This window comes from Staurois parvus, unplaced genomic scaffold, assembly GCF_062004578.1.
Source record: "Staurois parvus isolate SC_StPar_1 unplaced genomic scaffold, SC_StPar_1.0 ptg000639l, whole genome shotgun sequence".
Classification (NCBI taxonomy): domain Eukaryota; kingdom Metazoa; phylum Chordata; class Amphibia; order Anura; family Ranidae; genus Staurois; species Staurois parvus.
Genome location: NW_028318435.1, coordinates 4,258,326 through 4,271,733, shown reverse-complemented (window position 1 = coordinate 4,271,733; position 13,408 = coordinate 4,258,326). Strand labels below are relative to the sequence as shown.

General features: G+C 45.7%; 1 protein-coding gene across 1 annotated transcript in view; it reads right to left on the bottom strand.

Moving 5' to 3' along the window:
* SETD7 (SET domain containing 7, histone lysine methyltransferase) overlaps window positions 1–13,408 on the bottom strand; it is a 70,389-nt gene that overhangs the window by 36,610 nt on the left and 20,371 nt on the right. Inside the window, exon 3 of the mRNA XM_089693896.1 lies at window positions 3,397–3,598. Coding sequence (XP_089550022.1) covers window positions 3,397–3,598 — 202 coding nt within the window. The remainder of the gene's footprint in view (window positions 1–3,396; window positions 3,599–13,408) is intronic.

Genomic DNA, 13,408 nt, shown 5'->3' with positions numbered 1-13,408 from the left:
GGCGATCGGTGGGGCGCTGTGCCCCTCGGACACAGCGGATCACTGATCAATGGAAACAGCCGAAGATGTCGGCTCGGTCATGTGATCAGCTGTGTCCAATCATAGCTGATCACATGTAAACAGGGAAAATGCCGGTTTTCGGCATTTCTCTCCTCACGAGCTGTCACGCTGACAGCTTGAGAGGAGAGCTGGTAATCGGCTTTACTAAGAGGGGACACGTACACTGATCATCAGGGCACTGACTATCAGTGTGCCCTGATGATCTGTGTAGCCCCAGCAGTGCCACCTGTCAGTGTCCATCAGTGCCACATCAATGCCTACCAGTGCACATCAATGCCACATATCAGTGCCCAACTGAGCTGCCTTTCAATATTACCTATCAGTGCCACCTATCAATACCAGTCAGTGCTGCCAATCAGATCCAGTCAGTGCCGCCTATCAGTGCCAGTCAGTGCAGCCTAACAGTGCCACCTATCAGTGCCATATATTACTGATGCCTTTCAGTGCCCATCAGTGATGCCTGTCAATGCCCATCAGTGCCACCTACCAGTGCCTCCTCATCAGTGCCCATCGCTGCCACCTATCAGGGTCCATCAGTGCCCATCACTGCAGACTCATTAGCGCACATCAGTGAAGGAAAAAAAAAAAAATCACTTCTTTACAAAATTTTATAACAAAAACTAAGAAAAAACATTTTTTTTTTCAAAATTTTCAGTGGTTTTTGGTTTGTTTAGCAAAAAATATAAAAAACACAGGAGGTGATTAAATACCACCAAAAGAAAGCGGTCTCAAAAAAATGAGAAAAATTTCATATGGGTACAGTTGTTGCATGGCCACCCAATTGTCATTCAAAGTGTGACAGCGCTGAAAGCTGAAAATTGGCCTGGGCAGGAAGGGGGTATAAGTGCTCAGTAGGCAAATGGTTAAAGCAAAGCCTGGACACGGTAGAGGCAGAAGCCCTCACATGTTAAAGGGGACGCTCTGACGCTAGGACTCCTGCCAAGGCTACATGGGCTCATCGGTCAATCGTGCTTCAAGGCTTCTCCACGATTCCCTGTGGATTATGGTTTTGATGGGGTCTCTTCCTTCCCATAGCTTCGGTAATGTATTAATTCTATGCTGCGACGCTGACAAAAGATGTGCTTATTTCATGCTGTAATGCTCACATTACTATTGGTGTGTGTTATTATGCAGATTGTGATAACTGTAAGATATATCCTTCTGTGTGTTGTGTGACAAAAAAAGTGGAGGTTTTCACAATGCAAGAATACTGCAGTTGGATTCGGTTATATCTTGGGGTGCTGAGTGGATGCTGTGCCAGGGCAGCTGTACACTTGGTAGCGGGTCTCTCACATGCTTAGAATAATGGCGCAAGTGCTGGTTAATTGTACCTGCGTGGTGTTTGACTTGCTCTTGGTTAATTTTTCCTGTGTGGTGTTCATGACTTGCTCTTGGTGTTTTTATCCAGCCTTGCATTACACCCCCAAATCATAGGAACGTCATAACGTGCATGTAGTGTAGGAAGGACTCCAGGAAACTTCAAAGTAACTCCCAAATGGTAGGACCGGTTCCTCACACCAGGAAACTAAATCATCTGTCAGTACTCAAAGTTTGGAGGAGCACCCAAAAAGAGAAAATTGCTTCTCCGAGTAATAACTATTTTTTTGTAATCACAAACATCTTATTATGGCTGCTTGGTGACCACCGGATAAACGCTCATATGGCAGAATCTCAGCAATCCTCACCAACCAAACTAACATGGAGTGCCAGCTAGGCTCCTCAGCTTGCCACATGTAAGTGTAAGTGATGAAGTCACCAGTCGAAGATTTTCAGAGTAATGCTTTCATCATGAACTCAGATTAAATGGACACCATACATAAATGTATAATATAAATTTGTTGTATTTATGGGTTTTGTGAATGTACAATTTAGATTTGATGGACATTACATATATGAGTGCTTTATTTAGATTTATTATATTGATGTAATAATTTTTGGAGTAGCTGCTTTGTAGATTTTTTTTTTATCTACACTATTCTGGTGCAGTGTCATAAAAACATGACCGTTCTTAAAGTGGAACTTCACTCTCTCAATCAACATTGACTATTCTGAATCCGTATGCTGCATTAGTAAATAGATAGGAAAGTATATTGTATTTAAACTGTTTTTTACATTTCTTTAGTTACTTTCTGGTTTTCAAGCCTGGACAAATGATGTCAAACATCCCAGGAATCTTTAGGAGAGGAGGGTTTTCTCAGCTAAACACACCCTCCAGCAAGCATGCCTTAGCTTGAGGCAGATGAATTCTGCAAGTAAATGCTACATGAACCATCTGCCCTTAGTCAAGATGGCCACGGCCAGAAATGCTCGGGGGGTGTTTTTCTAAGTGATTTCTCGACAAAAAGTATGGAGACATGGATGGATGGGTGAGTTTGCTTTGGATAATACAAATGAACTAAATAGCGCTTTTGGTTTGTGGTGCTCAGATACAATGCAGTTCTGCTTTAACCATTACAACTTTATCAGAAAGAAAAAAAAAAGTTTGGATTTAGAAACATCTTTTATAGTAGATTTCACTTGAAACATGGTACCTCAGTCAAAAATGGTACCTCAGTGAAATGCAAACGTCAACAAATAAAACCCACTACCAAATTGGTATCCTTGTTTATTAAGCAGGTAGTAATTTATTGAACAAAATTTGCTTTTTTAAGAAAACGATTTCAATAGCACACATCCAAAGTCTAGATGAACGATATGTTTAGGTATGATGTTTTTCTGCATAGTTACATTGATCCACTTTAGACCTGACCGTTCCCTGCGTAAGCTGATAGCAGCAGTCTTCTGGGTTTAGTGCCAAGCGGTTGCAATTTTGTATATTAATCACAGGGGTTGTCACTTGTTTTGCACAGCCACCATTCAGAGAAAGCCTAGTATTTTTTTTTTTCAATGACCAGGCGTTCTCTGACTGGACGAGGTGGAGGTCTTGCCATCTTGTCCAATAGGAGGATGCCTTGTATTCATTGAAAAAAAAAAAATACTACAATGCAGCAGAGCAGCCTCTTGGAGCTAAACCTGGAAGGCTGGTGCTAACACTGTGGTAGCGGCATGTACTGCAGTGATTTGCAGCTTACACAGGCGTTGGTCTGGCATGACATATGTATACTTACATTGGTCCAGCTTGGACCAAGAAAAAAATAAATCATATCTAAACTTCAGCTTTAACATATTAATCACAGTTACCCATTATTGTTCAAGTAACAGGATGCAAACATTTCATTGATCTCAATGCAATACAGACCATTGTTGCTCCTTACAAAGCTTGTCTTAAAGAGTCTGCTGGGTGTTCATATTCTCTATGAGGTAAAGGTTAAAAGTAATATGTATATATTATCTTACTGGGTAGTAAATCCAGCAGATGCCATGTCGAATGTTGTCTTTATATTGACCTTTGAATATCAACCTTCCATCCGTATCAAACTCCTGTGCTGGTCCATTCAGCTCCCCATCAGCATATGTGCCATGTAGGACACCTCCATCCTCATATGTATACACTCCTTGTCCTTGTAAAGCATCGTCAACATAAAAACCCTCCAAAGTACTGAAAAAGATAACATAACAATTACACAACTGAAGCCAAAACACTGTGCATAATATTCAAGTTATATTACACACACACACACCTATTAAAATTATTTTCATTTACCTGCTTAGAGTAGAATTTCAGTTTTATCACTTTGAATAGTTTTTTTTTGGACCAAGCTGGCCCAAACAAACAATTTCTATTACATAATGATGTGGCCACTGTGTGTGCTGTAACATACTGTTGTAGGATTAGTTGCATACAGTAAGGCCCCTTTCCTTGCACACGGGCATCATAATGTATGGATGTTTAGAGACTGCTGTAAACCGTAGGTTAAAAAAAAGTCAGTTCAGCCATGTTTGCATACCGCATTTATGAGCGTTTAGAAGCGTTTTTAAAAGATAACCTCAGGAGACCTTCCCAAATGCCCAGAATGCACTGAAAAACAGTAAAAAATTAACCATTTCAGACATTTTGAGAGAAATAGAGAGAGCAGAAGCAGAGGGAGCAGTATGTGTTGAGATTACCTGTCTTTTCTGGTTGTATTCACTATAGATCCCATCATCAGCATAATGCAGCACATTCTACCATTTTTTTCCTTCACGCAAACCCTGGAACTGACTGCGCTGGTGTACTAGGTGCATTTGAGTACCCGGAAAACGCTTTGCATGCATTTCTGATGATGAAAAAAGGCTCTGCACAGCATCTGGAAATGGAACAGTTAAAAAAATGCTTCTAATCGCAGTTAACCACGTTTACACACGTTTGAAATGCCAGTAAAATCTACTCCTGAACGCAAGTTTGGTGCATTAAAAAAACACGACTGTAAACTCAACTGCCTGTAAACGTCTATGTGTACATGGACACATAGGAAAACATTAGCGAGAGTTCAGGGGCTGCTGAAAAAAATGCAGAAAAGCTCCTGAACGCGAGTTTATCAGCTGCAGGGTATATGAGCCCTTACTCAGAAACCTTTCAAGCCTGTGTGCAAGGGATGCAAAAACTGTATGTAAAGACCTGATTAATGTGGAGTACAGGTGAGTAAAAGGTATGAAAGCGTATAGATGAGTAAAATTCTTCTTCATTGCCAGTATTGTGGCCCCTTGCACATGGACGTCACAGGTTCCTGAGTAAACATCAGTAAATTATGACGCGCGTGTGCTGCAATCAAATATATCATTTTCTATTTGTATTTTAGTGCTCTGTAGTCAAAAGCTGTATTACTGATATTTACTCTGTGTGCAATATCCCATAGACAACAATGCATCTCATTTCAGATCAGTCAAAAACTCATTTTTTTCCCCCTTTACAACAGGCCTACGTGGCGCTGAGTTCCAGCAGCAGTAGAGCATTTTCCTATCTGCAGTCAGAATTGAAAAGAGTCAGGCTGAAACCTTCTTAGCTATTCTGAAGCCTTGTACTGCCTCTGATTGGATGAGGTGGAAATAGTGACCTCATCTGCCCACCTCTCCCAGTCATAAGAAATCTTGTATTCATTGCAAGGGCCTACCTAAACAACAGTTCAATTTATATCCAATGAGACAGGCTCTCACACAGTTGTTGGTAAATCTGAAGCAGACTGCACTGTATGGGACTACCTTAAAAAGTATTTTGCTTCATGATAGATTCCTTCTCAAAACCACAGATGAAGTGTACATGGTAGTGCCTAGCTACATGCGAAGAATCTTCTCTGCACAAATACTAGCCACACCAAATACTTAGTACTTTAGCCTTTGGTTACCATCCCACTGCTGGAACACAGTGCTGTATACACTATGTAGCTAAGGCTACATAAGTTCATGCAGCACTGAGAGCAGCCGCATCTCTAAAAAAAAGTAAATAGTTTGTCTGGACCAGCTTGGCCCAAACAAACTAAACTTCACAAAAACCTGGAGATTTTTAATTTCCCTGCAACTTCCTTACACAGCTCTCATGAAGAGAATCATCTTATACCACACAACCTATTTGACTGGTGTTTTGGCAGTAAAGCAGAGGGCCTAACTAGCCTGGGCTTTCTTGCAACTCCTGGTTCAAACACACACCGATAAGCCAAAACTTTTTGAACACTGATGGGTTAACTGAATGACAATGATTATCTCGGTACAATGGCATCTGAAAGTTGGTGGGATATATTAGGCAGCAAATAAAAACATGTTGCCCCTAACACCTAATGTTACTATCTGAACTTAAAAGGCTTTGCTCCGATGACGCGTTCATACATGAGACCCGCTTTCGAGAGGACAGACTTCCCTATCGGAGAAATAGCCATTTTCTCGGTCTATCATGCTACCAACAAAGTGGCAAAATCCAAGGGAGTATCGATTCTCATATCCAGACATGTGCCTTGTAAACAACAGGAGAGCTTGGTGGACAACAAATGGCCGGTTTCTTTTCTTGAAAGGTAAGATTGGTGACACTTTAGTAACCTTTGCCACAGTCTATGCTCTGAATGTTCAACAGGACCTCTTTCTTAGTGGAGTGCTTGCCCGACTGCTAGAGTGCTCTGAAGGACATCTCATTCTAGGAGGGGATTTCAATGTGCCTCTCATACCCAACGTAGACACCTCCACAAGTACCTCCTCCATCCCCCCCGCCCCCCCACTATTCGTAAATACATATCACAAGCTTTATATAGAGCACAGCTCCACGATGTCTGACGGCTTCTTCACTTAAGGGAACGGGACTATACATACTATTCTCTGCCCCACAAACTATACTTGCGAATAGACTATTTTCTGATCTCTCATAGACAGTTGCAATGGAGAACGCTAGCAACCTTTGGAAACATCATATGGTCAGACCATGCTCCAGTCTTGATCCGATGCTCACTTTCTGGGACTCTGGATTCACAGTGCCCCTCTTGAAAACTGAACGAAAGCCTGCTGCAGGACCCCATGGTATTGGCTGTAATCCAAGAGATCAATTCGTACTTTACCATAAATGATACTCCACATTGTGACCCAGGAATAATATGGGAAGCCCATAAGGCAGTGATAAGAAAGGTTCTCAAACATGGAGCTAGAATTAAAAAAGAAAGTCAAAAGGGCAGATAGATGCATTTCACAAAGGTCCAGATGGTAGAATATCACCATAAACACGCCCCAAGCCCGGTTCTGGAAACGGAATTCACTCTTCTTCGCAACCAGATCATAGATCTCTTACGCTTCAAACGTGTCGTCGAGTATTCTACGAATAGGGTGAGAAGTGTGGTCGTATCCTTGTTCGTTCATTACAAGCACAACGTCTAGCAACTTACATCCCTCACATCATACGCCCAGATGGCAGAAACGTTACTCTTCCATCGCATACTGCAAAGACTTTTGGGGACTTTTACTCCCCCTTGTATAATTTGGAACCTTCTACCTGCCCAAAGGACTCTGTACAAGTGTATTCCGGTATACGAAGCTGCCTTCGCCAATTAGAAAGGAGCTCGAAGACCCTATCTCCCTGACTGAGGTGCAAAATGCATTAACCTCCCTAGCGGTATGATTATGTCAGTATTTCTGTGCTCAAAGCGGTACTTTTTTTGCATGGAAATGTGTCTTTTTATTGTAGGCCTGTAATTCTTAGGAATAACTCACTGAAATCTGTCCGAACAAGAGCCTAGTAAACATCCCGGGTATGATAAAATTTGAAACACAAAATCATAAATTTAATAATCATAAAAAATAATACATTTAATTCAATAATGTAATCAAACCAAAAACACTGAAATGTGAAATAGAGCGCCAAGTTCGCACATTACTGATCTTAGTCGCAAAATCGTTTTCAGTGTCTGATGACGAATTTCCCCACTAATCATCACTCAATACTGCAAGTGGTTCTAATTTACTATCGCTGTTCTTTAGCTGGTCTAAAACTGCTTTTGACCTAAAAGGGACGTTTTTTGGACGTCATGGACGTTTCTCAGTTTCCAGGCAGAAAGAACAGTAAAAATGCAGGCAGGGCACAGGACAAAGCAGTAGGGACAAAATGTATGTGAAATGGCTTGATACAGTAATGTTTTACTATGTGATTTTAGTTTATTTAGTGAATGTCACTTTTTAAAATTTTTAAATTTCCCACTGGTTACGTCCCGACGTCACAGGGAACGGATCCCGGAAGACACATGCCGGCATCGGCTGGAGGAGATGACTTGGGACGCTGCAGGGGGAACATCGCGGGAGCAAAGGACAAGGTAAGTGCAGAAGGGATCCCAGAGCAACGCTGCATGGTAAGCCGGAGTGTAGCTCGGGGTTACCGCTTGTGGTGCTGAAACTTTACCTCGAGCTACACTCGGGAATACCACCAGGGAGGTTAAACTGTGCCAACTCTGGGAAAGCTCCATGTCCTGATGGTCTAATGGTACAATATTACAAGATTTTACTCCCACACATTGAACAGCACCTGGTCAAACTGTTTAATGAATTGGGAAATTCTGCTTCCCTTCCTTGGGATTCGTTGGTAGCTCATATCACTGTGATTCCCAAGGAGGGGAAGGACCCCTTCATGTGTTATAGACCAATATCTCTCCTAAATGTAGATCTTAAACTTTTCACCAAGGTAATTGCTATGCATCTTCAACTACATTTACCTTCCATCATCCATCAGGATGGCTTTATTCTGTCCCGAGAGGCACGGGACAACACCATTAAAGTTCTAAATTTAATTCATATCGCCAGTCTGACGCTGCTTGCGTTTTCTTAGGAACGGATGCCAAAAAGGCCTTTGACTGAGTAGATTGGGGTTTATGTTTGAGGTCCTCGCCACATAGGATTGGGAGCTCATATGTGTCACTGGGTTTCTAGTGTATATACCACCCCTACTGCCTCTGTAAAGGTGAAAGGAGTCCTCTCTGATCCATATCCCATCTCTGACGGGACCTGACAGGTATGCCCACTGTCCCTCCTTTTTGCCCTCATGTTAGAACCCTTCCTTTGTACGGTTAGACAGAGCCCGGATAGACAGGGCTTAGCCGTTGGTGGGACATGGAGTAAGATCTCGGCCTATGCTGATGATATGATGTTCACATTAACCAATCCAATTATTTCTATTACTAACCTGAATTTGAGCGATATGGTGTTCTGTCTAACCTTAAAATCAATTTCTCTAAATTGGAGGCGATGGACATAATGTTATCTCAATATCTCCGAAATTCTCTGCAAACCAAATTTTAACTTTAAATGGTCTGATACAGCTCTGAAGATTTAGGCACCCTGATCCCTCCACATCTAACACGCACTTTCTCCTTGAACTTCTGGAAAGAGTCCTCTCTCTTTTGTCTACCTGCCATAAGGGCTTATATTACTGGTTTGGCTGGTGCAACATTGTGAAGATGCGCATTCTGCCCAAGTTTCTCTACCTCTTTCAAGCCTTTCCTATTCGCATACTGTTAGGGTTCTTCAAACAAGCTGAAGCAGTGCTTTATGACTTCATCTGGGCGAAAAAAAAGCCACGGAGTTTAACTTTACCCAAACAATATGGAGGATTGGCTTCCAGACTTACGCACATATTACCAAGCAGCCCATCTGGGGTCACCGCTATGGTGACATTAAACTATGGCCCAAGCTGCAGGCACCGCTGCATGAGGTGACACCAGGACCCCGGAGCAAGGATTCGAGGGGCAGGTAAGCCCACGGGGTCCTGAATTACCCACTAGACCCAGGGACCCCACGATCAAACTCTCCCCTGCACCACAGACCCGGGACCCTAAGGAGCCCCACGGCTCCCCCCCCCACACAGGGACAAAAGGGACACTCAGGGACCCTGCAGCCCCCAAGCCACCACACTTAAAGGATGCACATGGGGACACCACAAGGACACTTTCACACTGGACCACATGGGGGCCCTCAGCCCCTCTCCAACACTGAGACCGCAGGCCGCATGAAGGTCCAACACTCCCTCCCCCCCCCATCACGGAGCCCAATGGGAGCACATGGGGCCCACTGCCCCGATACACAGATGCGTACACAGGCCACACAAAGATTCCACAGCCCTCGCCAAATCTGAGACTGCGCGACTCACAGGAGGTCCCATAGTCCTTTCTCGGCATCCCTTTGTTCAGAAGATGGCTGGGACCTGCAGTCCCACATGAGATCCTTGCATACCTACATTAAATCTCTCCCCACTAAGACAGATTTTGAACACTGTGTGAATCGTATCTAGCGCACATACAAACAAGAGATCGCCGCCCTCAAACAAGACGTTTGCACGCACTAGATGAGATCGAAAGCACCACTGACGGCTTAGGTAACACCCTACAAAAGCACGAAGAGACCCTCAACTCTCATACGGCGCTCATACAGCAGGTCCTGTACCAACAAGACGATATCGGAAACAGAAATTGCCGCAACAACATTCGGATCAGGGGCATCCCAGAATGGGTTGAACCTAAAGACCTGGCCGCGGCAGCTTCTTCTATCATGCGTGCAGCCAGCCTACAGGACGCCATCTCATTCAACGGAACGCCAGTGATACTACTTCCTGACCTCTCACGTCAGACCTTGGCCATGCGCAGGGCCTTGCGCCCCCTCACCCAGATGTTGCAGGAGAGGAACATCCATTACCACTGGCGATTTCCATTCCAGCTCCAAGCGACACACCAGGGTAAATCCGCCCTTTTTCCCACGATCGGAGACTTGCCTACATTTTTAGGGGTGTTCGGCCTACCTCAAGAGGCCCTCCCGGACTGGCCCCACCAGCTCCCATTCCCTGGCCCCCTACCCCCACCTACGGGGCAGCGGTCCGACCAAAAGAAGAAGAAACGCGCCGGGTCCTCTTCCCAGAAGAACCCAGAAGGATGACTGCCACCTGCATAACTAGAGACAAGCCCGCCATTCTTGTCCACCCTTGCCCGAGTGGTTTATTTCTCTCTGTGTGCTCTATTCACTTAAGTGATTTTATGCCTTTTTTAAATTTTTAATTTTTTTTTTTAGGGGGAGGGGAAAGGGAACAAAAAAAAATTTTTTTTTTTAAATTTTTCTATTTTTAATTTTTGATTTTTTTTTCTCTCTTCTCTTTTTACAAACTTGTGGCTGTTAGCTGCGGGACCCTGTGGCTGTGGTGGGAGTACCCTCCTCAGGTGACACCGCCGCCGCTTGCGGTGGCGAACGGGGACTCCTCCGGCCTTAGTCACAGGGGCCCTAGGCCCCCCCCAATTACCTAAATCCTCACCGGGTTAGCACCTGGTTGTGTTTCTCTCTAGCCTAGCTTTACATGTCAAGGGGGGGGCCCCAATTGTTTATCCGTAACATGTATGTTGGAGGTTTCGCTGATGTTTTAGTAGGGGGGGTCACCCCCAGCCGGGGGGACCCCCCCTGAAGTTGACAATTGCATGTGGGGGGCTTGGGTCAGGATCGGACACTTGCGCCTGTGACGTTCCCCACCTAGGCCCTCAGTGTATTGTTGTATACCACACTGTTTGCGTGTTCAGACAGCTTGTCTGTCTGATAGCTTTCTTTGTTACTTTTCTTTCTCTGTATGCCCCTCTCTTCCCATCCCCCTCTCCCCTAGCTTTTTTTTTTGTCCCCCTCGTCCAACCCCAGGGAGGGATTGGGCAATGTTCTGGGTGACACATCCCACCCCTACTTGTCACACGGCTCGACTATGACTCCGATCAAAATGTTCCTCAATCAACTGTACGGGCGTCAACACGCCGGAGAAGAGGGGCCAGATGCTATATCACTGCCACAAACATGGCTCACAGATCCTGCCCCTTGAAGAGACCCATTTTAGCATGGATAGCATTCCAGCCCTCCGTAATCACCACTTTACCCAATGGTATCATAGCACTAATCCACTGGCTAGGTCTCGGGGGGTGTCGATCGCCTTCCATCATAAGTTCAGCCCAGAGGTCCTGGACTCACTCATCGACCCAGCGGGTCGATACCTTTTCCTCAAGCTAAAGCTTCAAGACTTTGTCTTCACGATAGCGAATGTGTACGCCCCCAACCAAGACCAAGCCCCATTCCTGACAAAGGTCCTTTCTAAGCTGTTTTCAGTGGTCCCGGTTACATAGTCGAAGGGGACTTTAACGTGGCTCTCTTGCCGGAACTTGACACTTCCACGGGCAAATCTTCTCTCCCTGTGATGACCCTATCCCTCATTAAGTTGCGCCTTGACTACTTACACCTAGTGGACATTTGGCGAACCCAACACCCATCGGAGCGAGATTACAGTTACTATTCCCCGGCCCACGAGTCGTACAGTCGCATTGACTACCTTTGTGTCGCAATCTCTCCTTGGCCATCCGACTTCCTCCGCCATCGGCCACCTTTTATGGTCTGATCATGCCCCAATAAATCTGGCCGTTCAAGACCGACCAACTTCGACACGCCACTTCTCCTGGCGTTGGAACGACAAGGACTCCTTGTGTATTGCAGAGGTATCACAGACCATACAACACTTTGCCCTTGATCACTCCTCAGACACGACCGGCTCCCTTAACCAATGGGAGGCGCTTAAGTGTGTCATCAGAGGGGTTCTCATTAAGCATGGTGCATGCTTAAAAAAAAGCCCGATCGGCGGAGAGGCGTTGCTTGTTCTCGCTTATTGCGCGCCTGGAATCTACCCACAAGAGTACGCTAGACCCGAAGACCGCGGTGGATCTGTCTAATGCCCGCAGGGACCTACTCCAGCTATTGGACTCTTCCTCACTGGTGGCGCGAGATAAAGCACGCAACAGACACTACACTTTAGCCAATAAATGCGGTCAACACCTGTCACGTGTACTCCATCCCCGCCCTTTTCGCCGACCAATCCAGCACATTAAGGCACCCGACAACACCAAAATCTACAACAACCAGGGAATCTCATCCGCGTTCGAACGTTATTACGCTCGTCTTTATAACCTACACCCGGCGCAGCCCAATACCCCCTCCGCCCACGCCCACTCGGACATGGCCCAATATATCGAGGAGACGGCGTTGCCGGTCCTCAACACCCAGGACACTCTTGCCCTGGAAGAACCCTTCTCAACTATGGAAGTCCTTGGGGCGATCAAGAGTGGTTCCCCAGGCCACTCCTCAAGGCCTCCTGCATGGTTGAACAAGATCTGTCCCCGGTCGACCTCCGAGCCCTACTATGGGGTTACAACCGAGAACACCGGCGTCTCTTCGGCCTATCCCCGCTGACCGTGGCCTCTCTGTGTCTGTGGTACAGACGGGGCGTGGTCGCTCTAGTGTCATCCAATCCCTTTCCTCTATCACCCCCAGGGTGTAGGCGCTGCGGTTATCGGCCCCTTCACGCGCACCTCTTGGCCCGACGCCCGTGACTTCATCTGTCCCCAATCAGGTCCCCCGCTCCTCCGGGGTGGCTCTCAGGATTGGTTGACGACTCTACGCTTATCCACGTTCTGCAACCACCTATACTCCTCCCCCGACATTCACCGACCGCTCACTGAGTTTGAGCAACTATGCTCTTTCCCCAGTCTGCCTAGACATGTCCTAGCCACCCTATATAAATCTCTACACAACGCTCTCCAGCCCGGACCCCCACCCTACACCAAGGCGTGGGCCCGAGAACTCGGCAAGGACGCAGACTGGTCCAAGTCATATCACTTCACCCATAAGTTGTCCATTTCCGGTTATTCAAAAGAGAAGAACTTTAAGACCCTCGCCCGATGGTACAGGGACCCCTTCTCTCTACACAAAATATTCCCCTCCACACCGAACCTGTGCTGGCACTGTTCTAAAGCGGTCGGTACTCAGCTCCACATCTGGTGGGAATGCGAACTAATACAACCTTACTGGCGACAGGTTTTTGACATATATGACGAGATTTATGGTGAATCTCTGACTCCCACACCAGAAATTGCCCTCCTCTCGATCCTTCCGGGCTCCATAGCTACTC